Below are 26,195 nucleotides of genomic sequence, written 5' to 3'. Positions count from 1 at the left end.
TCCCTCTCATACATGCATGCTTGCACACACTCCCTCTCACACACATGCATGCTCACACACACACACTCCCTCTCACACACATGCATGTTTGCACACACTCCTTCTCACACACTTGCATGCTTGCACACACTCCCTCTCACATACATGCTCACACTCACAAAAGTAGCCAGTATTCCTGAGAAGCCACTGTCCAATGTCGAACAAAGCAGGTACCTGTCTGTTCTCTCTCATTTACAAAGGGGATGATGGCTGCAGTAGCCCAGAGTAGACAAGCCTCCTGCCTCAGATCACACAGCATATTGACCACAGAGATAAAAGGAGAGGTCAGAGTGAGTAGGACATGTGTGAACATGGGCCCCTGTCCACCTCTAACTCCCTGCCTGAAACAGGAGGTTTCCTTTAGAGAAAGGACCTGCCCCGGTCACAGCCAGCATAGAGATGTTCCCGGCTGTTTGAGGGGATGAGACTATCCCCCAAGAGCTCCATTCTCACAACTCTCATTTTCACAAAAAACCACCTGGGATCAGGTCAGAGAAATTTGAGAAGGGATGGAAATCCACCTGGGAGCCAGCATCTACCCCGCAAGCTGATTCTCCTCATGCCTCTGCAAATGTCTTCCTCCTTTGAACCACAGCTCCAGCTCGGTAACGGGTCCCTTTTAAAGCCAGCTTGCCCTTCCTGGCCCTGTCTGATCTGAAACTCAGGGGGGCTCGTGGTAGCCAGCTCAGAATGAGACCCTGAATCCTGTCCATAAATCAGATCCCTACCCCCTTGACACAGGCCTTTCTGGAGAACCAAGAAATCTATTTCTATTCTCCCTTTCCCACACAGGAATCCCACTTCCATCTGATCCTCTAAACATTCCCTCCTAATCACCGTTTTAAAAAAAACTGTATGGGGTCTAAAAACATAAGGGATGTTAGCAATCTAGCATAACTCCATTACTTTACAAAGAAAGAAACTGAGATCACCAAGCTACCAAGGAGCCGAGTAAAGATTCAAATCGACTCTTAGGAGTCCAAATTCAGGGTTCCTTCTACCGTGCCATCCTTACCACTGTGCAAGACAGAAAATATTTTGACTCTTGGAATAAATGACACAAATTTCTTTGACAAAGACAGAGGAGAAAAAGAGGAAAACCTTCTTCAAGGCAAAAGAAAACCAAGACCGCCTCCATTCCTCCTTTTCTATCGAGGAAAATTCATCCCCAACGGGCAATGGGAAAACAAGATTTCAAAATCCCTTTAAACACTGAGTTGTGGTGCCTTTTTTTTTTTTTTAACATTTTTATGCATGTGAGTTTTTTAATGCAAAAACTCAGCAAGGGCTCCCTCTCTGAAGGGTGCCCATGTCGGAGAGGGGATGACGGCTCTGGAACAAAAAGACATCCACGGTTGGAGGGGAATCTTCCCTCATACACTAATCAATTTTTTTCTGTTTCCATTCAGGGTGCCTGGCGGAGACCCTCATTCCTGGGAGAGCGGCCAGCACCCTCCCCCTCAATCCCTGAGGACCGAGACCTATTCTCCTAAAATAGTCTCACCATCCCAAAGGAAAGACTTGGCGTCTGGGGGTTTAGGAATAAACCAAAGTTGTTTGGCTGAGCCAAGAGAGGCAGCTGAGGGATGGGGGACCATCCCCACGTCCCAGGTATGAGCCAGTCACAGGCTGACCTGGTCACAGAATCAGATCTCGGCATTAAAAAGAAAATTCAGAGAAGAGAGGAGCTAGAAGATACATACATACAGGATCTAAATGAGGATCATTGGAATCAGCAATTTGAAGGCTCTCAGGGCTAAGAGGAATTACCCAGCACCCACTTCTTAACAACTTTCCACTTCAGCCAGAACCTTTGCTCATTGTCAAGGTGACTCCCATATCAAAAGTATGATGGAGAGAGAGAGAGCTCTGGAGTGAGAGGAGCTGGGAGTCAGAATCCCAGCTCTGACAAGTACTCCCTACGTGACCTTGAGCAAAGAGGTCAAACTCTACCAGCCTCTCCAGCCGGATGCTACAATCGCCAATTACCTTTGGCTAAACGGTGAGGTCCACTCTCCTCCCCCCAGAGGCCTTCCACTCACTAATAACCACAGGGTAATTCCCCAGGGGGGACAGTGGGGTAACTGCAGCACAGGCCAGGCCACAAAGGCCCAAAGGCCAATGTCTTCACTCATCAGAAAGTCAGGCCAGGTCAGTGTCCTCCTCTTGTGGTTTGTCCTTCGTTCTCGAGGAGGACCAGGACTTCAAGGAGATGATACTGTGACATAATGAGTGAATTGGATTTAAGCGAGGGAGGGCTGTGCAAGGTCACCTGCCTCACTTTTCCCTCCAGAGCCAGCTGGGCCCAGTGTCCAGATATAGATCAGGAGGATGGAGATGGCCCTGGATGGTCCAGACTCCCTGAATTGTGGATGAGTCACCCCTATGTCCACACAGGCCTGGCTCCAGGCACACCCCCACCTGCTCCTCCTCCTGGGAACCGAGGGTGACCGATGTCAGCCCAAGAGGGAAAAGTGTAGACCCCGGCCAACATGAGGGTCTTCTCTTCTTAAGCTCCCTAGGAAAATGATCTGGGGGCTCAAGAGCTGGAAGGAAGTCAGAGACATGGACTGGACCAAGCCCTTCATTTTACAAAAGAAGAGAGGGAGAGAGTTAGTCCACAGTTATAGATGTTATAAACACACCCAGGATTGGATCTCAGGCCCTAAATAATAATAATAACAACAGTAGTGAAGGATAAAACTTGTTCTCAGACGATTAGGCTCAGAACTCGTCAACAAAATATAAAGAGATGGTCATAGCTGGCGTTCACCCAGCACATTTAAGGTTGGCAAAGGAGTTTGTATTCATCATATCATGTAATTTTCAGAATAATCCTGTGAAAGAACTGCTATATCACCCTCAGTTTACAGATGAGGAAACTGTGACGGAAAGAACGGAGGTGACTTAGGCAGGATCACACCATAGCAAATGTCTGAGGTGGAATTCGAACTCACGCCTTGCTGCTAACTCCAGTGCCGTCCGCTAGACCATGCTGCCTCCCTCCTCAGTGTCCCCTGCCAGTCTGTCTATTCCTACCTGCCGCAGCCCCAGGTGCTGAGATAATAATAACAGTTAACAGTAATAGCTGACATTTATGTAGTTCTTATTACGTGCCAGACACTGGGCTAAGCCCTTGACAATTATTATCCCCTTTGATCTTCTCCCCAGCCCTGCGAGGGAGGTGATGTTATTATCCGCATTTTTAGCAATGAGGAAACTGAGGTAAGATTTACCGATTTGCCCAAGATCAATGGCAGCTGAAGCCGGATTTGAATTCAGATCTTCCTGATTCCTGCCCTGCCTTCAGCTCCCACAAAATCAACGTTCTCCAGGTTTGAGGGGGTGAGAGAGCCGCCCCCAGCCCCTCTCTCCCTTCTTTCGTGTATATTGTGCATTAGGTGACCCTGCACCCTGGGTGAGGAGCAGGCCCTTCGACAGCAACATCCCATCAGACAGGAAAGGTCTCAGACCAGAATCGTTCTCCAGGTCAAGGCCTTCTCCCCTTAAGCTGAGTTGCCATCAGACTGGCCCGCTCTGCATTTAGGCAAATCCCAGAGATTCCTTTGTCCATATCCTCACGGTCCAGGGATTCGGAAGCAAAGGAAAATCAGGTCCCGAACAACCACCTCCTCCTGTTGTAACCCACCTGCGCCAAAGAAGCCCCCTTCCCTCCTCTTGAATGTTCTGTGTAAGACCTTACCCGGCCAGAGGGCCCGGGCCCTCCAAAAGCAGGTGAGTGAGAGTTCCGTGGCATCATTAATTCCCCCCACATTCCCAAAAGGAGGCCGGTGAAATGCAGCTCTACCATGCCCCCCCACACACTGCACACTCATTTGTACATGTTACCATACTGTAACATACAGGTAAAAGGGGGAGGGGGCACCTCTAACCACCTCTGGAAGATACGGGGGCACGAGGAGGGAATGGTGCCAACTGGCACCTCTGCCATCTTAGAGAAGAATCGCAGTTTTGACTTCCATCATTTTCCGAGAAACTGGGCCACCCCTCCCTTTGCAGAGTACGGGACCCCTCCAGGATCCTTCTGGTACCACGAGACAGAGGACCCCTGCCAAGTTCAGCCAGCATCAGTAGTCCCTGCTCTGCTTGGCCCAGAGACCACTGCTCTTCCCAAATTCACATGTGCTTCCCTCCCTTCCCTGGAAAAAGTAGCCCGCACTCCCCGAACACCCCCCCAAAATAAGCCTCTTTATGCCCAGCAGGTGGGAAGAAAGAGGGGAGGAAGATACTCAGTCGGGATAAGGAACAGAGCGCACCCTAAAAATGGCAACATTTTGCCCCCTGGGTCCCAGCCAGATGTCAGAATGATGCACAACCATCAGCCCACATCTGGATGCTAAACATGCAGCTGTCAGGAATCTCTGAGAAGATAGCTCCAGCAGGGGAGGAGGAGGAAGATCGACTGGGTAGGAGGACCTGGTTAGAGGCCCGAACCTCGTCTGCTTCTGGCCAGAAGACCCTGGCAAAGAGAAGATGGGGGCCAGGGAGAAGGAAGGTGACAAATGTCTTACACAGGGGACGGGCCCTGGGGCGGCGAGCCCTTGGAAAGAAGGCAGCGGGGGATTATGTATCCCAGGGGCAGAGTTGGATGAGGAGGTGAGGGAAATGGGGTCAAGCAGCCCGGCATTCACAGAGCAACAAGAAGATGGATCGGAAGCTTCCGATCGGCCGAGATCACACAAATTCTCAGCACGAGCATTTCCCCACCCTCCCTCTACAGCAGAAGGCAGAGACCCTGGCCGGGGACCCCCGGAGGACGGGGGTGCCGGTACGGTTCTCCTTTGTTAATGCTTTGTCAGCCCCAAAGCCAAAAGGCCTTCACCTGACACTCAGGGCCTCCTGCCCGCCTTCTGCCAGCACTGACCTCCCCTTTCTTCCCGGCTCTGGAGCCCCATCGGGATCAGGCCCACCTGATGGGTGGCCCAGGGGCCTCCCCGGCGGGGACTCATCACTCGCCTTGTGCCAAGCAACATGCATCATCATCCCAGTGCTCCCAGCCTGCAAACGCACCAATTCCCTTTTCTGACCCCTCACAGCAGGGGACGTGGAGGGGCGGAAGCTACCAGGAGCCCCCTGACCACACGGCCACTGTGGGGGACCTGGCTCAGGGAACAGAGCAGAGCACCCCGTTTTCCAGAACTCGTTCTAAAGCAGCGAGAGGAGGAAGAAGATGGAAAGCAGCTCGCAGCCCCCCCAACCTCCGCCCGCCCAGGTCACATCACTACCATCCAAGCTCCCCAACCACTTGGCTCCCCACAATTCAGATCAGTGCTAGGACCACAAATGTTGAATTGGGAGGGATCTCAGAGACCCTCGTTTTCCAGAAGAAGAAGCTGAGGCATCCAGGCTTTTAGAAGGATTTAGCAGAAACAGTGCTAGATTTAAATGCAGACAACTTGGGTTCAAGCCCAGCTCAACTCCTTGCTTGCAATGAGACTGTGGATAAGCCATTTGATGTCTCTGGGTCTCAGTTTCCTCCCTCTGTAAAATAAGAAGGCCAGACTACGTGGTTTCTACCTTCCTTCCAGTTCAAAGCTCCATCTGACCCCCCTGGGACCTAGGGACTGGAGGAGAGGCAGAGGAGAGACTGCACCTCATTTCCTGCCCGCAGAGATGCCATCCTTTGCCCTCTCCCACTTCATTCATTCAGATTCTCCCTTTCTTCCTGCCAGCTCCCCACTAAGAACCATCACCTCCCACTCCCTATGTCCCCCCTCTCTCACTCTGTCCCCACGGGACTTGGGGGGCAGTTGACAGCAGAGGGCAACCATCATCCTGTCACCCCGGGCTGAGCAGGGCATAAGGAGGACACAGTGGTCCTTGGGGACAGCACCCTGGTATCTCTGATCACTGCCTCCCAGCCCCTGGCTGAAATCAGCCTGGATCCCCAGCTCCTAAGGAGTGACCAGAGCCGAGGGAGGGGGGAAAGGCAAGGGGAAGAAGGAGAAGAGCAATTCAATTAGAAGGTAACCCTCCTGAGGTTACCAGCAAGTCTCCAGCGACATCCCAGACCCCTGAGCCACGAGCACCATTTGTGACCGGCCAGACCGAGCAAATTGTACCACAGGCACGTCCCTATCTTTGTCTAAATGCCAAATGGGGCTGTGTTCCCTCGGCCAGCCGGGCACGCACAGGAAATGCATTTCACAGCAGGCAAAAATGTAATTCAGGAAACACTGCCACATACTTATTACCTATATGCAGGTACAATGGAACACGGAAACCAGGAGAGAATATTTATTTCTCTCTCCTTGGCTTCCTCAGAGATGCTAAAGATGGGTTTGGCCATCGGCTGGCCGGCTGGCTACTCTCAAAGTCCAGAGGCGCCCAGGTGTTTACCTGTCCCACGGTTCTCGTCCCCAATCCCCCAGACCCTCTGCATGCCGTCGGCTTCCTCCTCCAGCCCGGGAAGGGGGGGCCTGGGCTACTTGGCCGGGCTCAGCCCCGGCCTTCCTCTACTTCTCCAGGTTTCGGAAGAGCAAAAGTCCTGGCCAAGCAGCCAGAGATGGGAGCGAGAGGGCTACCATCCCCATGAAGGGCCGCCAGGGTGGCTAGGCAGAGGTAGGAGGGCAAGTAAGGGGAGACAGAGCAAAAGGCCCCACCGTCCGCCCAAAAGTCAGACCCCCGCCACCGCCGCAGCCATCTGGGGGCTTCTATTCACCAGGTTATTAGGGGACTACCTCTCTATTTCAAACCCAAAGTGACAAAGACACCCTCCAAATATTCAAAAGCCAAGTACGCCTCGCCCTGGTTCCACAGGGAGTCGGATCTGTCTGTGTCTCTTTTGTCTCAGGATAGCGAAGCCACAACTTCCCGTCGGCCTCCCCAGTGGATGGCCCGCAACCCCAAGCGGGACCACGGAAGTCCTGTCTCTTAGCTGCGGCCGGGGTGGGGGATGCAGAGAGAACCCATCACCTGGGGCCGCTGAAAGCTTCCAACAGCCCCCGGAGGACCCATCAGGGCCGCCCAAGCTCCCTAAAAAGACTGCCGAGCTCCGGACAAGCCAAACCCGTGCTTCCAACCTGACAATTGATTTTTAATTTGGGTACAATTATCAAGCGTGGATTACTGTAACGAAGGCAAATTGCTCACACCGTACAATATTAGCTTGATCCCGCGAGCCAAGCCCACATGTTTTCGGGATTATATCTTTTTATTTCTAATTTGTCACAGCTGGGAAGCCTTCGCACACACATTTTAAAAGATCGAGGCAACTCAGCCCCCTGTTCCACACACACACACACACACACACACACACACACACACACACACACACATACACACACATCCCCACCACTGGCTCTGCCCCTAGAAATACGGGCGACCTCTTTCACTCCTCAGCTGGAAAGAAGATCCTAAGAGGAGAAGAAAAGGTGGGACCTGAGGTGGCAGGAAGAGAAAGCCTCCCAAGAATCCCTCTATTTGAAGATAACCGGGCCGTATCGCGGCAGCTGGGGCTCAGGCCAAAGGCGACGTACAGCTCTGGGCTTCCTTTGTCACAGCAAGCCCCCCCTAAACCCCCAAAAGTCCCAGCACAGTATGAGACAGAGCAGAGAAGAGCCACACCTTTAGAGCAAAGGCAAGAGCAGGGGCCACATCCCAGGCAGGGCAGGCAGCCCTGAAACAGATGAGACGAGGTAGCAGAACAAGGGACCCTATAGTCAGGAAGTCACCAGCAATTAGGGGGGTGGATGGGGGAAGAGAATTATTCAGGGGCCGTCTTCCAAATGGCTACTTGTCTCCCTTGTAACCCAAAGTGACTTGAAGGCCTGCAAACATCGCCCATGATTTCAGCAGCCCCTAATCCCCAAGTTTGATATATCGTGCGGCCGGCAGAGAAGTCCCGTCCCTTCCTTACTTAAGGGTCTCAGCATATGTTTGGCATTTATGAGAACAAAAGGCCCAGCCACGCCAGCGAGCTGGGAAGGAATTGAAGCTGTAACCAAAAACTTCGGAAGAAGGGGGGAGGGAAAAATCCCCCTTCCTTCTCTACTCCCCACAGCCCGCGCCCCCCTCCCAAACACTACCACTAGAAAGAGAGAGATAATAAATTCCATACGCGACAGAATTCGACCCCTAGAGAAAGCTATCACTCTCAGCACTAGAGAGAGGGACAAAGCCAGGAGTCACCTCAGCCCCCAACTTCTGAGCACCCAGCCGGTGGGCTCACAGCTGGGCCTGGGAAACAAGGAAGAAAGGGGATGGGCGGGAGAGAAATTGATTCGAGCTAAGGGAAGGGGGTTCAAGGATTCCTTGAAAGGGTTCCTCTGAGGGGCTGGGGTGGGGCAGGTCTGCCCTTCCAATGTCCCCGATAATACACTGGAAACCCCCAAAAGGATTCAGGAAACTTTCCGACCAACTTCCACTAGAGACATCCCCAGGAAGAAAAGGAGCTAGTCGACTGGCGGGAGACAAATAGGAAATGGTTTTTTAAAGACCTTCTCTGTGGCTTGGGTCTTCCTTCTAAGTGACCCAGAAGCAAGGGGTGAAGGAGGCAGAAGTGAGGTGTGTATGAATGGGGGAGGAGTCCCAGGGGGCTCAGCAAACAGCTCGACTCACCTATATTTTTCACCCTCTGCCTATTCTTGCTAACAGCCCCACTTCTGCAAGCTGAGCCACTAGGATCCCGACGTAAGGAGGGGAACACCCTCGGTCGATTTTGGGGGGAATCGATAGATCAGTAGTACCAAACCTCAAGCTCAAGGAGAGGGAGATGCAGGCGAGAAGCAGGATGATAACATGGGTCCACAATCGAATGGGAAGAGATTTGCACATATAATCCAAGCCGATTCACGGGCTCGCTGGAGCAGGAAATGTTTCCGATCCACAGCCCTGGCCTCTCCTTCACCAATTCCCCCAACTTTCTCATAAGATCCCCATAGCCTGGGGATTTTGAACACTTCTCTCAGGTCAAGGCTACTCCCCTGATGGGAGCACAGGGTCCTCTGGGGAAATTTCAATCCCTTTTCATTAAAAAAAAAAAAAAAAAGGAAAGAAAGAAAGAAAATCAAACCCCGAATTGTTAAGAATAAGAAAGTAACTTTGATGGCTGCAGAGAAGAAATGGCCTCTGCGGCAGAAACTCCAGAATCATACCAAACCCAGCTGAGGCCGGGAGGCCAGATGTCCACAAGCAAATGTGCTGAATAGGAAGAGATGGGAGAAGGAGGGAGAAACCCAGAAAACAAGAGGGGAAAAAAACTTTCTTGGAAACCTGGTGTGGACATTTATAACCTAGTGGCAGGAAGATGAGGCTTCCCAGCCCAAGGTTTATTGGACACAGAGAGCTGAGCAAAGAGAAGGGCTGGAAACAGATTGGTGTGTGAGGGGGAGGAGAGGGTGCTGTCCCAGGCACTGGGAATCCCAGAATTCAGATAACCCATTTTCCTGCCCCAAAGGGAAGATCTCCAGTCATCACACAGTGTTAATGGTCAGCACAGAAAGCTTTGCTTTTGAGTTTGGGGGAGATGTAAGAGACTGCAGAGTCATGCCTCCCTGGCATTCTATGCCCGTGCCCACCATTTACAGTCGAAGTCAGGACTGGGAGAAGGAAGGACCCAGGAGGAATAAAGGAGACAGGAGGGAAAGGTGAAGTCAGGAAAATGGAGAGACAGAGAGAAAGTGGGTGCAAATTGAAAAAGGAAGGTTGAACTTGTCCCAAAGTTCAGTCTGGGAGAAATCCCTGGGCAGCTGCGTCCCGAGACAGTACAGGTAACACACTGAATCTGGAGTGGCCAGAACGGAGTGTGACTCCCAGCTTTGCTCCTTACTTGATACCTGACCTTGGACACATTATTTCCTTTTCTGTACCTCAATTTCCTGATCCCTAAACGACAGGTAGAGATGATCATTTCTAAGGCCGTTTTCCAGCTCTAAATTTTTGTCTCCCTCCTTCCCACCAGCCCCTACTACCAATATTCCTCACAAGCTGTAGGCCAAACCGCACCCCACCCCACCCCAAATCCCTGAACCGAAGCGAACCTAGCCCTTCTTTCTCTCTCACTAAGGAATCAGCCTGCTCCAGAAGAAACAACGTGGGGGACAGACCGACACTCAGGATGTCCCATATGGGGCAGGAGGACGTCTGGCAAAGGCCTCCCATCCCAGACTGTCACAGGGTACTTCACCTGCCCCAAAGCGGCCCACACCAATCCAGTACCCAGAAAGCTGCATCACCAGCCCTCCCATGGCAAAGGCCAAGAGGGGTCGGCTCAGGTTTTCCGGACCTCCAAGCAGCGGTCTTGGCGAAGAACGTTTGGTTCTTGACTCCCGGTACAGGAAGGGACCCCTGGATCCCTTCCGAAAAGAGCTTTCTCCCATTCCCCGCACACTGGCCACGGAAAACCCTTGCCCAGCAACGCCGAGAACAGCCCGAATCCTCAGCTATCGCTGCCGTGTGTGTGCAAGTGTGAATGCGTGTGCCCCGGCCCCTTGGCAGAGCCTACATTGTCGCTATGAACTCCTTCCCCAAGGGCGGATTCCCCTGTCGGAAGGCAGGGGAAAGTCTGGGAATGGGAGGCGCTGGGATGGAGGAGAGGAAGGATGCTCTCCCCCAAACCTCTCCCCGGACCCTGGGCTCTCCGGGGAAAGGAGCTAGCTAGCTTCGATTACGTGGGTGACTTTTCGATGAGATGGGAAGGGAAGGCCTCCAAGAGCCCTGGAAACTTGGCCCGGAACCGGAGCCCCTGCCTCCCGGCCCGGGCAGGAAAACTTGATTGGAAGTTAGGGGTCCCAGGCAGCGGGGAGGGTGCGCCCGGGGCTGGAGAGAGTGCAGAGGGGGGCGCCAGCGCTCACCTGGGGTTACTCTGGTTCCAGTAGACAGCATAGCGGTCGGAGATCACTTTGGCCGCGTCGTCCGTGCACACGCGGACCCAGGCCAGGGCGAGCAGAAGCAGCGGCAGCAATCCCGGCTGCACCATGGTGCGAGTCCGCTCCGCTCCTCACTCGGCTCGGCTCGGCTCGCGGTCTGGCCGCCGGCTCGCCGCCCTCCTCCTCCTCTTCCTCCTCCTCCTCTTCCTCCTCCTCCGCCCCCGCCCCCGCCCGGCCGCCGCCTCCCCCCAGCTCCGAGCTCCGGTCGCCCCTGCGAAAGCTGGAAGGTGAGGGGCTTGGGTTGGCGGACGGCCGGGGGGGATGGGAGAGGAGGGGGTGCCTTCTTCGCCGGCTCCTCCGGGCTTCTGGGCTCCGCGTCCGGGTTTCCTTCCTCCCCTTCCTCCTCCTCTTCCTCGCCTAGCAGCGCGCTCCCGGGGGCACCGGCGGTTCAAGCTGCGTGCAGCGGTCTGGACGCGCTTAGAGATCCAGTCAAGAGGGAGGCCTCCGTCCTAGGCGCACTGGGGCGAGGCGGGAAGCCCACGCTCCCTCGGGTACCCGGAGCCGATTGCACGCCCCCGAACCCAGTAATGAGGTCCTCGCGAAGGGTGGATGGGTGGGGGGGACAGCCACTGGCGACAGGTGGCGACGAACCTCTTCACGCAGCCGACCCCGGTCAGCTTGGGAAAGAAGTCAGGCGGAGACAAAGTTTTCGGCGCCCATGGTCTCTCGAGGGGCGGGAGAGGAAGGGGGGGCCTGGAGGCGGCAGTGGCGATTGAGCAGGCAGAGGGGGGAGCGAAGACCCCTTTTAGGCCGCCCAGCAAAGCTGCAGTGGTCCGACCGGGCGGGGTGGTTCGGCTGGGGTGCTCACAGCCCCCTGGGCACTGCGCCCACCTCGCCGATCGCCCGGTGCGCCTTCCCCGGCGGCCCCATCCTGTCCGGGCGCTCGAGTCCCAGAGCCGCCACTACCGGCGCGCTCCGCCTCCTTCCTCCCCCTTCCTCCTCCTCCTCCTCCTCCTCTTCTTCCTCCTCCTCCTCCTCCTTCTCCTTCTCCTCCTCCTCCTCCTCCTCCTCCTTCTTCTCCTCCTCCTGCTGCCTCTCTCTCTTTCTTCTCCCCCTCGCCCCGGCCCGGCCCCGGCCCCCGCCCCGCCCCGGCCGGGGGCCGCCTCCCCCAGCCTCCTCCCGCCTCTTCCTCCTTCTCCCCCACCCCGCGGCGGCGGTGGCGGCGGCGGCTGCGTCCCGGGCGCTGGCAGCGGAGGGGCGCGCTCGGCGCCAAGACCACAACAGGTTCGCTGGGGGCTGGGGGCAGAGGGTGGCCGATTGAGCGCCCCCTCCCCTCAGGGCCCCGCCCCCTCAGACCCCGCCCCTGCGTCCGGACCCCTCCCCCGCTTCTCCCACCCCCTCCCGTCTGGGGATTGGAGCAAGCGCCGGGACAGGCCGGGTCCGACCGGGGCCTGGGGAGGAGGGAGGAACTAGGCGGGAGAGATGGGAGGGGGGAACCGGACGCCCCCTCCCCTTCAGGCCCCGCCTCCTCCCCTCTTGCCGGGCTTGAGGATTGGAGCAGGCGCGCGGACAGGCCGAGGCCCGGCTGGGGCCTGGGGAACGCACGAGCAGTAGGCGAGGGTCCTCCTGGCGCGTAAAGTTGCGCCGCTCTGCAAGCCGAGAGCGGAGGTCTTTCCTTCTGGGCCCGGCGTCAGCCTTCCTCGAGCTGCTGCCCAGGCTTGGCCTCCCCTGCGGGCGGTGGCTGCAGCTGCAGCGGCTGCGCCCCCGGGCCGGACGCCCCCTCCCCTCGGGGCCCAGCGCTTTCTGCACGAAGGCCACATTGTTACCGCCTTCGGCGCTCCCTCCTCCTCCTCCTCCCAGCCCCAAAGGCGGAGCCCCGCCGGCCTCTACCCCCTCACCCCAATCCTCACAACCCCCCCCCCTCGCCCCCAGCAAGGGTCCCGGTCCCCGCTCGGGACACGCATACACAGAGTGCACGCACACACATCGTGCAAGGCCGGCGGCCGCAGAGACACCACTGCTCCATCCTTCTGTCTCTCGGAGCTCATCCTCCCCATCTCTTTCCCACCCACCTCCCATCTCCGTCTCACATCCCATTTAATTGTGCTTCTGCCTCGACCCCCCCCCCCTTCCCCATCTCGTCTCCCTCTATCTCTAATCTTCTCAGTTCATCCCTCGGTCTCTGTGTTTCATCTTATCTCTCCTTCTCATCTACTTCCTCTGTCTCTCAGCCCATATCTTTTTGTCTCTCAGTCCGTCCCTTTGTGTCTCTGGGCTTATTGTCTCTGCCTCTCCTCCCTTCTCTATCTCATCGTATTTCTATACTTCCCAGCTCTTCTCTTTCTTTGTCTCATTCTGTGTCTCTACCCCTGATCCTGTTGCTCATTCTGTCTCTCTCTCTCTCCCCATCACCATGGCTCTCTGCCTCTCCTACTTCTCTGCTTCTCACACTTACTCTGGCATGAAAGCACAAGGATTTAGACCTGAAGATGAAGAAACTGAGCCCCACAGAGTGGAAGCTGGAAACCTGGCCTGCTGACTCCAAACCCATTACTCTTTCCCTACCAGACTGCATCTCACCTTACCATGTTTCTACCTTCTCTCCCCTGCCCCATTCCCACTGTGAAACGAACCTCTTTAGGAAGTTGCCTTTGTTTCCCTCATACATTGAAACAGAGGCTGGCTCTCATACACACATACACTGGAATTGGGGGAGGAGGAAATGAGGGGAAGAGATAGATGTGATTTCCTAATGGGAGGAGACCTTAGCCAGAGCCCAAGAGAGACATTCTAGGATGTGCACTAACGCCCCACTACAGACCACCAGGGTTATTCTCTCCCCCTCTTCCTCCTGTCAAAATTTATCTTGGGCAGGCTGCCACTGCCAGGCGGCCTCTCTCCCTGCCTCCTTGCCTCCCCCTTTTCCCTCCCTGTCAGCAGCAAAACTATCATAAAGCTGTCCACTTGTCTATCAATTGTGTTTGTTTTTGTTGCCTGTTAGGGACAGAAAGCCTCACAGGCTGGGGTAGGGATAGAGCTGTAGGCTTGTCCAAATAGAGGCTGGGAAAGGGGTCCTTGAGGAAGAAGGGACTCTAAGGCAAATAAACAGAGATTCCCCCCCCCAGATCTGGAAGAGGAGAGAAGGACCTCTGGAGAGGAGGCAAAGGGGACCCCTGGATAGGCAGATGAAATACCTAAAACACAGAGTGGAAGGAAATATCCCTAGATGATAATTTGATAGAGAGGGGAACTCCAAAGGAGAGAGGAGATAAGGAATCCCTAGGCAGAAGAGAAATGGACTCTGGTTTGGTGGTGGGAAATGGCTCTTCTCTCTTTCCCCCACCTCCAAATCCATCCATCACAGGCCACCGAATCCATCTCTAAAATGGTCTATTCTTTGTCCTCCTATCTCCCTGCCTTTACTCCCCGTGTTTGTGCCTTCCCATCTTCATCTATTGAACTCCCACCCATTCTTTATTATTATTATTATTATTATAGCTTTTTATTTACAAGATATATGCATGGGTAATTTTTCAGCATTGACAATTGCAAAACCTTTTGTTCCAATTTTTCCCCTGCTTCCCCCCACCCCTTCCCCTAGATGGCAGGTTGACCATTACATGTTAAATGTTAAAGTATATGTTAAATGCAATATATATATACATGTCCATACAGTTATTTTGCTGCACAAGAAGAATCAGACTTTGAAATAATGTACAATTAACCTGTGAAGAAAATAAAAAATGGAGGCGGGCGAAAATATAGGGCAAAAAATAGAGTAGTGGTTCACACTCATTTCCCAGAGTTCTTTCGCTGGGTGTAGCTGGTTCTATTCATTATTGAACAAATGGAACTGATTTCCCACCCATTCTTTCAAGCCGGTCTGAAAATCCACCTCCTCCAGGAAAGGCTTTTCTTGACACCTCCTACCCCTTCCCATTCTTGACCTATACTGCACTTTGACCCTCTGTAATGCATTTAACCATGTATTGTTATATATTAGCATTATCTGTTTTATCTTCTCTTACCTCCATGAGAGCAGAGGGTTATGTTGTCTTTATATTTTTATCTCCTCCATTTCCCAGCATAAGACTGTACACAGTAGGTATTTAATAAATATCTGACTACATTGATTTGAGTTTGGGATGGTAGAGAGGACTCCAAGGTAAATACGTCTCTGATCAAATTACTCTCCTAGTCAAGAACCTTTAAGATTTCTTTAAATAAAACCAAATTTCCTTAGTCTGGCAGCGAAGGCCTTCACAATTTGACCCTAACTTCTCAATTCAGTCTGTCTGGAAAGCCTTCTGTGATGGCCCTCATCCTGATCCCCAGGTTAATAACCACCTTAGACCACATGTAGTACTTAGCTTAGACCTCTCTGATATGGCTTACAGGACTACTTTATTACTTCTCAGAATATCCTCATGGTAGCTACATAATCTAGTAACATTGTATTTGGTTATCTGTTTACATGTCATTTCCCTTTAAAGAGTTCAAAAACAAGAAGGGCAGCTAAGTTTGGTTGTATATCCAGGATGGTTCTATGCTTATGATAGGGACATTGTTGAATGAATGAATGAAGAACGAATTTAAGAACAAATGATTAATCAACAAGCAACAATTGGGCACCTGCTGTATGCCCAGTACTGTACCACATAAAGAAAAAAGTAACTCCTGCCTTCAAGGAGATTAAGTGGCAGCAAGCTACATTTAATCTAATGAATGAGTAAATGAAAAAATAAATCAGAAGTCAAAAGAAGAATTCTGACAGGTCAAGGGTAGAGAAGGTGTACCCTCTGGTGAGCTATAGTCAATTCTATACATCCCCTCATAAGGCTGGTTCTAAAACCCAGCTCTCCTAGAATGGCCACAGTCTAAAGTTTATGAGATCATTTTGAAAAGTAATAATAATAAAATTAGTAATTATACATGTGAGCGTAACATATACAGAAAGAGAAAGTGCTCATGCTTTAAGGTTTACAAAGCCCCTTACATTTTATCCTCACAACAATACTGGGAGATAGGAACTCTTGTTACATTTTCCAAATGAGAAAATTGAGGCTGGGGGACCCAGGTAATAAATATCTGAGGTCCCATTTAAAGTCAGACCTTCCTGACACCCTAAGATTCTACCTATCCTTCTGCCATTCCCCTTTGTTCTCCAAGCCCTAAAAATTTTAGTTACACAGGGTACAGATGAACAAAGGTAAGGAGAGTCATCCCCCTCATCCCACCTCAAGCTCCAAAGTCTGTGATGATAAGATGGTTCTAAGAAGACAGAGACATTCTAATCTTAGAATATTACCAACCACTGGAAGAGATGTCCATAGACTGTCTAAGCTAGAAAAGATCCATAACTATACAGATGGAAAAACTGAGACTCAAGGAGAAAAATGTATTAGCTGACACTGTAAATTAGCAACTTCCACCTCCCAGTCCTGTGCCCTGATCCCTTTGCTGACAAAGGGACAGAGGGCTACCTTCCCCAAGCCCTGGTATTAATAAGGCTCAGAATCTAACCGGAGGCAACTTCTTTGTCTACCCCTGGGCTACCTGGTTTGATTGATAACGGACACTAGGGTGGTACCAGGTGAGACTAGAGCCACCTGGAGCTCCCCAGGCTGAAGCAGGGGAGTCAGAGGGGCAGTATTACCTGGGGGCCAAGAAGAACAGGCTTGATTTTGGCTTGCGAAAAGGTCAAACTGGATGCTTGCCACAGGAACCCAAACTCCTAGAACCACTTCTGACTCTCCTGATGACCAAAGCACACCCCCCCTTCCTACCCACACTCACAGGAGGGGAGACCTCTGCTGCTTAAGAGAGGCAGGGGTGAAGCTAAGTGCGCCTTGCCAAGTTCTGGGTGTGCAGAGCTAGGAGGGGGCAGGGAGGGGGGCCGGAGGAGACAAGAAGAGAGACAAGTCCATTAACCAGCAGGGATGTCAGGAAGCCAGAAGTAACCACAGCTGCATTACCCAGCATAGGTCCTTCCCCCAAGGCCTGGGCTCTTCTCTCCCCACTGGCCCCCCCAGACTGAAGTGGGGGTAGGGGAGAGACCAGGGGGGGTAAGGCTTGGCCCTAATGGACTCTCCTTCACTGGCCATCGACAAGATTAACCCCTTCAAAGCCAAACCCTTGGGAATTTTCATAAGATCATAGGATTTAAAGCTGGAAAAAAAGTGCAGAATGCAGAAGAATAAAAGACTATCAAGGCCCTTAGATACAGAAAGTTAAAACTGAGAGGAGTCTTAGAACATAGAATGTCAGAACAGCCACGTTACTTAGAACAAAACTTCTTAAACTGTAGGTCAAGAAAATATGGGGGTCATGAAAAAGTTGGCAACAGTAAAAGGTATCAAATATTTCACAAAGATTTATTTCTTTGTGTGAAAATAAACAAGCACATGCATCTCATTAGTAGGCAAAATGGAAAATCAAATGTATACCAAGGAACTGTTTTCAAATAAATTTATTTATGATTTATTATCATAAATGATTTATACTTATTATACATGATATATACTTATTTTATATATCTATATGCCCAGAGTGGAATAGATATTTCTCAGGCAACAAGGGATTGAGAGTAAAAAAAGTTTAAGAAGCCCTGTTTTAGAACACAGAATGTCAGGGCTGGGAGTGCTCTTAGAACACAGGAAGTCAGGGCTGGGAGGGCCCTTAGAACCCAGGATGTGAGAGCTGGGAGGACCCTTAGAACTCAGGATGCCAGGATTGGGAGGACCCTTAGAACCCTGGGAGGGTCCTTGGCAGTCACTGAGTCCAGTCTCTTATTTTATAAATGAGGAAATGTAGACCTGGTAAGGACAATGATGTGTCCAGGATTACAAGATACAAATTGCAAGAGGGGATTCACCCCATATTCCTTATACCCACCTAGAAGAGGCAGGGAAAGCATCAAGCTACCTATTTCCCCAAATGGAGACAGCCAAGACCCAGGGAGGACTTGAGTCATCTTATAGCTTCCAAGTGCCTGAACAACTTTGCGGGGGGAGGAGATAGATGTGGGTAGATAGAAATAGCTAAAAAGGAGGTTCTTGATATAGATTATTGACTACCTAGAACCTTACACAGCTGAATGCCATAGTTCCTAGAGTTCCAGATCTAGAGTAAAGAAGAGTTGGGTTCCAATTTGGTCTTACTAGCTTTATGACCTTGTCATCCTCAGTTATCTTATTTGTAAAATGAGTAACTACATCCCAGAGTTGCTGTGTGATTCAAAATAGATATTTGTAAAATCCTTTGTATGGTACCTGACACACAGTAGGTGCTTTATAAACACTTGCCTCCATGCTGCTTTATAAAATGCCCCTGCTAGTGACTGGGTTAAGGAGGGTCTCTTTCCTCGGCCCCATTCTACCCTTTGCTTCCCCTACCCCAAAAAATCCTAAAGCCACTCAGCAAACCAGGAGAATAAGAAGATGTTATCATTCCCTCTTTGCCAGGGCCCTCTCTGCTCCAATCCAGAGCCCAGCCCCGGGATGTGCAGGCCCCCCAGAACCACTCCCATGCTCGATGATTGAAATAGTGGTTGTGGGCTCCATTTCCCCAAGTCTCTGCGGGCCCAGGAGCCAGAGCAATCTGAGGCTGGTTGGATAAGCCTCCCTTGGTGGCAGGAGGTCCCAGAGGCTCTCCCAGAAAACAGACGCCTTTTTCAAAATCAAGGGAAGAAAAATGGTTCTTGGTTTTCTGCCCCTTTCAGGTCTATTAAAGGAACTTACTAAATGGTCCCTCTGAGTTTTATGGTGGGTGGGGAAAAAACGAGATTGAGCTGTTTCTGCTCTGAATAGATGTGGTGGGCTGAGGGGTGGGAGGGGGGAAAGGAGGGAGGAATCTACCCGAAGCGCTCGTTCCCGGACTCCTCAGCCCCAGAGCTGCCTCAGTTTGCCGGTCCGTCGGAGTGGATGATACCAGACTCTAAGTCCGTCCTTTCCCGGTCTGGCTGTCCCCGTCCCCCGCTTCTGTCCCCCCCTTGCTGCCATCAGGACAGTTGTCCTGTCACTCTGCTTTCCTTTCTCACTATGACTGCCTTAGCTCAGCAAGGACCAGCCCCCCGGTCCATATGAGGCAATAAGGGGCTTTACTTAACGCTTAGCCATGACGGCTGAAGAGGGAACAATGTTAAAACTTGATTCCTCTGAAAGCCACAATATTATTGTCCTCAGTTTCCCCACCTGTGAAACAAAAGTATTAGACTAGAAAGGGTCTAAGGCCTGGTCCCGCCTCGATATTCTATGTTCTAAGGGCCCTCTCAGCTCTGATATTCCATGTTCCGCGTTCTAATTACCTTCCACTGCTAATTGTCTTTGTTCTTTGATTGGAATGTGAATCAGGGCCTGGCCAGGGGGCAGACTCACCTGGTCCTCGAGCACCCCCTGGTGGTGGAGAGCAGCTCTGGCTACACAGAACTTCTCAAGACTTCAAAGATCTAGGGGAGAAAAAGGGAAAGTAGAGAAAAGACTTTTAAAACAGGGAATATCAAGTCTGGGAGGGCCCTTAGGATTCAGGGTGCCAGAGCTGAGAGGGTCCTTAGAATAGAGAATATAAGATCTGGGAGGGACTTTAGGACAGAGGATTTCAGGGCTGGGAGGGCCCTTAGAACCCGGGAGGTCAGGGCTGGGAGGGCCCTTAGAACCCGGGATGTCAGGGCTGGGAGGGCCCTTAGAACCCAGGATGTCAGGGCCGGGAGGGCCCTTAGAACCCGGGATGTCAGGGCTGGGAGGGCCCTTAGAACCCAGGATGTCAGGGCTGGGAGGACCCTTACAACCAGTCACAATTTGGAAGAGCTTTAGAAACCAGTCACAGTAACATCAGAGATCACCTCGTCCAGCTCTTTCATCTTACAGAGCAGGGATCGAGGTTCCCGAAGGATAAAGGTTTTCCCCAAAGTTGAATATACCTCTTTCTATGGCAATGATTTGAGAACTGAATTATGGTGGACCATATTGCAGTAGGGGGGTGAGCAGGGCAAGTCCTGGGATGGACCTCCACTGGTCTGAAAAGAATCTTGACCTTCCCAGGTGATGCCATCGGAAGAGCCAAAGCGGCCATGAAGTGACCTGTCTGGATCGTCCTTGGGGTGGGTTCCATTCAGTGCCCTTCCCCGGGGTCAAGGGGCAAAGAGGGAAGCTCCCAGAGGACTTCATTAAGGCTGCTCAGTTGGCAGGACAGTCTATCATGGAATCATTAAAACTCAAAGAAAAGGGGGAAAAATACCAGGCAGTTTTGTGTGTCCAGGAGGGCCCTGCAATCGCCTCATCTAAATATAACAGCATCATGTTTGCCGGGGATAGGGAGTGTCCCCTGGGCCGTCATTACACTTCCTGGGCTGAAGCTGGTTATAAGATACACACACACACACACACACACACACACACAGCCCAACACGGATACTCAGAGAGAGGCAGGAGCTCAGACACACACACAGAGACCTGGTTCTGAAGCTCCATCCTGGCCCCCACCCACGGAGGGCCCCACAAGGACCCTGATACACAGCCAGCAGCGCTGGGGCTCTGGCTTCCACAGGTATCCCTCCTCCCCTAGGCAGGCCTTGGAGCTCTACAGGCCTCTCCTGGCTTCAACTACACACATATATATCTCCCCACCGCTGCCCACCCCCAATCCCTCCCTTACCTGGCCCCAGGCAGCCACTGTGACATCACAAGCCTGTGAGGTGGGGAGGGGCTTCCATCTGGGACTGGGGGCAAAAGCAGCACTTGGCTGGCCTTCCCAGCAGTGGCCTCCAGGGCTCTGGCTCCCCACCCCTCCCAACTGCATTTGCCCCAGGTGCTGTTATTCCTGGCTGCACAAACTCCTGTCTCACACACACACACACACACACACACACACACACACACACACACTCACTGGTGTTAAGGCCTAGGACCATTTATAATCTGCCCTAATTGTGTAGGATTTGAGAGGAGTTTGTTCTTTTGTTGTTGTTTCAGCAAGACAGGAGGTAGGAGGGGTGACGTAGTATCTATTTGGAGGTACTTGGAAGTTTTCGAATCTATTATTCATTTATTTCTTTGCAATCAATTACCCAGAATTTACTAAAGTGCCTACTATGCGCCGGATCATTGTCGGATCATTGTGCTAGGTGCAGGATGGACACTGAGAAGAAAGAAGGAGATCCCAAAGAGGAATCTGAGTTAAAAGTCCCAACTTTGCCACAAACTTGCTAAGTAAACTGAGGCAAGTCACTGCTTTCTCTTCCTCTTACTATATTATGAAGGGATTGGACAAAATAATCTTTGAAATCACTCTCAGTTTGGCCATTCTGTATTCTAAAGGGCCCTCTCAGCTCTGACATTCAATGTCCTAAGCTAAAAACACTCCCAGAGCTGGGAGGGCCCTTAGAACCCAGGAGGTCAGGTCCGGGAGAGCCCTTAGAACCCAGGATGTCAGAACTGGAAGAGCCCTTAGAACCCAGGATGTCAGAACTGGGAAGGCCCTGTCCTAAGGGCCCTCCCAATCCTGATATCCTGGGTTCTAAGGGCTCTCCCAGCCCTGACATTCCATGATCTAATGGCCCTCCCAGCTCTGGCATCTTTGTTCTAATAACTCTGTATTCTAAGCTAAGAACCCTTCCAACGCTAACATCCCATGTTCTAAGAGCCCTCCCAGCCCTGACATTCTGGGTTCTAAGGACCCTCCCTTAGAGCATGTTCTATGAATTGTATTTTCTGATTTTCCCTAGCTCTAATAGTCCATGTTTCTCTTCATTATTCCAGGCACTATGAATCATCCTTAACTCTTCCCTCTTCCTCACCCAGTGTGTCTAGTGATTTTTCTTCTTTTATTGATTCTGATTACAAATCTCTGTCTCATCATTCCCCTTCTGCCAATCCCATGTTGTTGTTCAATCATGTCCAACTCTTTGTGACCTCAGGGCAGGGAAGAAGAAAAGGCAAATGTTCGACAAGTCTCAGATGAAGAAATTGAAACTATTTCTAGCCACATGAAAAAAATGTTCCAAGTCATCATTAGTCAAAGAAATGCAAATTAAGACAACTCTGAGATACCACTACACACCTGTCAGACTGGCTAGAATGACAAGGAAAGATAATGTGGAATGTTGGAGGGGATGTGGGAAAACAGGGTCACTGATACATTGTTGGTGGAATTGTGAACATATCCAGCCATTCTGGAGAGCAATTTGGAACTATGCTCAAAAAGTTATCAAACTGTGCATATCCTTTGATCCAGCAGTGTTTCTACCGGGCTTATATCCCAAAGAGATACTAAAGAAGGGAAAGGGACCTGTATGTGCCAAAATGTTTGTGGCAGCCCTCTTTGTAGTGGCTAGAAGCTGGAAACTGAGTGGATGCCCATCAATTGGAGAATGGCTGAATAAATTGTGGTATATGAATGGTATGGAATATTATTGTTCTGTAAGAAATAACCAGCAGGATGAATACAGAAAGGCCTGGAGAGATTTACATGAACTGATGCTGAGTGAAATGAGCAGGACCAGGAGATCATTATACACGGCAACAGCAAGATTATACGATGATCAATTCTGATGGTCATGGACATCTTCAACAATGAGATGAACAAATCAGCTCCAATAGAGCAGTAATGAACTGAACCAGCTACACCCAGCAAAAGAACTCTGGGAGATGACTATGAACCACTACATAGAATTCCCAATCCTTCTATTTTTGTCCACCTGCATTTTTGATTTCCTTCACAGGTTAATTATACACTATTTCAAAGTCCGATTCTTCTTGTGCAGCAAAATAACGTATGGATATGTATATCTATTATATTTAACATATACTTTAACATATTTAACATGTATTGGTCAACTTGCAATCTGGGGGAAGGGATGGGGGAAGGAGGGGAAAAGTTGGAATAAAAGGTTTTGCAATTGTCAATGCTGAAAAATTACCCATGCATATAACTTGTAAATAAAAAGCTATTAAAAAAAAAGGCAAATGTTCTAAATTTAATTTTTTTTTTAAAAAAAGGGTGTAGAAGGTGAAAGAGAGCCAGCAAGCTTGACTTTGATCCCTGAAATTATGCTCACCTTGGAGCCATAGGTCCTAGATTCAAATCCCAGCTCAGCCACTTACCTTCTGGATGACTGTGGATAAATTGTTCCATCTCTTTGGGCCTCAGTTTCCTCATCTGTAAAATGAAGGGGCTTCTCTAACTAGCCTCTAAAATCCCTCCTACCTCTCTATCTATGATCCTATGCATAGTAAAAAGAGAAGCATTGATCACAAATAGCCAACTGGGATTTCATCAAGAGCGACTCATGCCAAACTAACCTTATTTCTTTTTGTGACAGGGTTACTAGCCTATTAGAGCAGGAAATCTTTGCAATTTTTTAAAAAGCATTTGATGAAATCTCTTATGTTATTCTTGTGGAAGTGGTAGAGGGATGTGGGTTAGATTATAGCTCAGTCTGGTTGAATGGCTGGTGCCAAAGAATAGTCATAATTAAGGGTTTGATGTGAACTTAGAAGGAGATTTCTAGTGGAGTGCCCTCAGGGATCTGCACTGGGCCCTGCGCTGTTGAATATTTTTATCAATGGCTCAGCTAAAGGCTTAGATAGCACCCTTTGCAAATGTTCAGATGACACAAAGCTGGAAGGGAAAGCTAACCTGTTGGAGGACAGAATCAGAATGGTAAAAGACCCTGACAGGCCAATTCTAACACGATTATATTTAATAAGGATAAATGTAAAGTCTTACATGTCGTTTCATGAAATCAACTCAACAAGTGTAAGAAGGGGGAGGAATGATTAGGCAGTGGATTGTCTGAGAAAAATCTGGGTGAGGTTGAGTCAATTGTAGGCTATGTCAGCCAAGAACAAAGATATCCAAGGAGAAATTAATGGAGGAATTGAGTCCAGCCGGGACTAAGAAAACAATAGCCCTCTTGTACCCTGCTGCTTAGGGCCAGATGGCAGGGTCTGAACTGTCAGGTTCAGTCCTAGGTGCCACTTTTTGGACAGAGTATTGATCATCTGGAGCACCCCCAAGCAAGACAGCAAAGGGTCCAAAGGCTGCGCCATCCTGGAGCTGATCGGAAATCTTCAACTTGGGGAAGAGGAGACTTAGGAGGAAACAAAATGTTTGAATTTGAAGAATTGTCCCGTGAAAAAGGGAGGTCTTAGCTCCAGAGGATAGAATGAGGGGTAATGGGAAGAAGTTGCAAAAAGACAAGATATGGAAAACTTGCTAACACCTGGGGAGGCAGTATAGCACTGGGGAAGGATAACAGGTCTGATTCAGAACTGAGATTTGAAATTTATGTAATCTGGGAAAAGTCATTAACTATGGGTCTCAGTTTCTCCATTTGTAAAACAAGTTAGATTAGATGCCCTCTAAGGTTCCTTCTGTTCTATGATAATTAAAGCTAATTAGTGAGGTTCTCTGTTCCTATAATAATTAGAGCTATCCTCAAAGTGGAATGGATTGTTGTGTCAGAAGAGAGGTTTCCCCTTGAAGACAACTGAATGACGGTTTAAATCCATCCTAGGGGAGGTCTTTCCTTGTTGCCTATATATGACCTTACACATGAGAACTGATGATTTATAAATTCTTATGGAAAGGAACACTAAAATTTTTTCCCCGTCTCTGACATTGTGTCCTAAATCTGACATTCTCTGTTCTAAAGGCCTTCCCAGCAGGCTTCTAAAATCCCTCCAGTTCTGACATTCATTTTTCTAAGGTCCCCCCAAGTTCTGACATCCATTATTCTAAAGACCCTTTTAGCTCTTACCTCCTGGATTCTAAGGTCCCCCCAAGTGCTGACTTCCTGGGTTCTAAGGGCCTTCCCAGCTCTGACCTCCTGGGTTCTAAGGTCCCCCCAAGTCCTGACATCCTGGGTTCTAAGGTCCCCCCAAGCTCAAACATCCATTATTCTAAAGACCCTTCTAGCTCTGACGTCCTGAGTTCTAAGGGCCCTCCCAGCTCTGACTTCCCACATTCTAAGGACCCTCCCATCTCTGACATCCTGGGTTCTAAGAGCCTTCCCAAATCTGGCATCCTATGTTCTAAAGACCCTCCCAGCTCTGACATCCTGGGTTCTAAGGTCCCCCCAAGTCCAGACATCCATTACTCTAAAGACCCTTCTAGCTGTGATATCCTGAGTTCTAAGGGCCCTCCTAGCCCCGACTAGAGTATGTCCTCCTAGGTCTACCATCCTATGTTGTAAGGTTCTTCCCAGCTGTCATATTCAGTTAGTCTAAAAGCTGTAGAGGGGTTAGCTTTAAATGTCCCCTCCTCCTCCCTCTCCCCTCCTACCAACAGAGGCAATGCAGGAAGCAGCAGAGTTGCCTCTGTCTGCAACTTCTCTGACACCAATAACCTCTGCCTTTGTCTTTATCTGTGACAGAAGTTCCTCTCTTTCAGGCTCATTCATGCCCCCCTTCCTCCAGCCCACCCCTCTTGAGACAGGGCCATTCGGGAGCCCCTCCTGCCGGTTCCTATGGCGACAGAGGGGCTGAGGATGTCAGCGCCCAAGGCTGTACTTTTGGTGCTTGGAGATCAAACAGGCAGGGGCAGGAGGTGCCTTGGGAGTCGATGGGAGTGCCAGTGAAAGTTAATGACTCCATCATCAGCCCAGGCTTCTTGGACAGATCCCTAGCTCAGGAAGGGGCATGCTCTGCCCAGGATTCCAGAGGCAGGATGGGAGCAGAGAGGAGAGGAAAAGGGAGGAAAGGCTGTGGGGAAGAAGCACTGATGAGGCAGCGCCACAACTTAACTTCCTGATCCCTGGCAGAATGGGGGAGAACCTGCCCGGCCTAAAAAACGGAGTCAGTGCCTTCCCTCCACCTACCTGTTGTTAGTGCCTGAAGCTCCACCCTTCAGGCTTCCACAGATCCCTCTTTGAAGGGGCAAATGCCTCCATCGAGGTTCATTGCCCTGGGCCTCAGTTTCCTACATATTAAGGGGATTGGACAAGATGGTTTTAAAATCTGTCCCAGTTCTAAAGTGTTCCAAGACCTCGCCCAAATCTGACATCATCTGAAATGTTCCTGGGAGGGGGAACAGTATGTAGTCACTCATTTATTCATTCATCAAATATTCATTAAAACGTCTATGTCCTGAACTGATGCTGAGTGAAATGAGCAGAACCAGGAGATCGTTGTACACAATGTACACATTTACACGGCAACAACAAGATGAGACGATGATCAATTCTGATGGACACTGCTCTCTTCAGCAATGAGATGACTCAGGCCAGTACCAGTGATCCTGTGATGATGAGAGAGCCATCCACACCCAGAGAGAGGCCTGTGGGAACTGAGGGTGGAGCACAACAAAGCATTTTTATTTCTTAAAAAAAAA

The 26,195-nt window shown here is 50.6% G+C and overlaps 1 protein-coding gene across 2 annotated transcripts in view; it reads right to left on the bottom strand.

The window, feature by feature from the left end:
* EFNA2 (ephrin A2) overlaps positions 1-11,862 on the bottom strand; it is a 152,184-nt gene extending 140,322 nt beyond the window's left edge. The window contains exon 1 of one of the 2 annotated variants that reach the window (XM_051972182.1): positions 10,854-11,862. In XM_051972182.1, coding sequence (XP_051828142.1) covers positions 10,854-10,978 — 125 coding nt within the window. In that variant the 5' untranslated portion in view covers positions 10,979-11,862. The remainder of the gene's footprint in view (positions 1-10,853) is intronic. The other variant, XM_051972181.1, reaches the window with a different exon arrangement.
* Between the last annotated feature and the right edge of the window lie 14,333 nt (positions 11,863-26,195).

This window comes from Antechinus flavipes, chromosome 1 (assembly GCF_016432865.1).
Source record: "Antechinus flavipes isolate AdamAnt ecotype Samford, QLD, Australia chromosome 1, AdamAnt_v2, whole genome shotgun sequence".
Lineage (NCBI taxonomy): Eukaryota > Metazoa > Chordata > Mammalia > Dasyuromorphia > Dasyuridae > Antechinus > Antechinus flavipes.
This window is presented reverse-complemented; position numbering and strand designations above follow the sequence as displayed.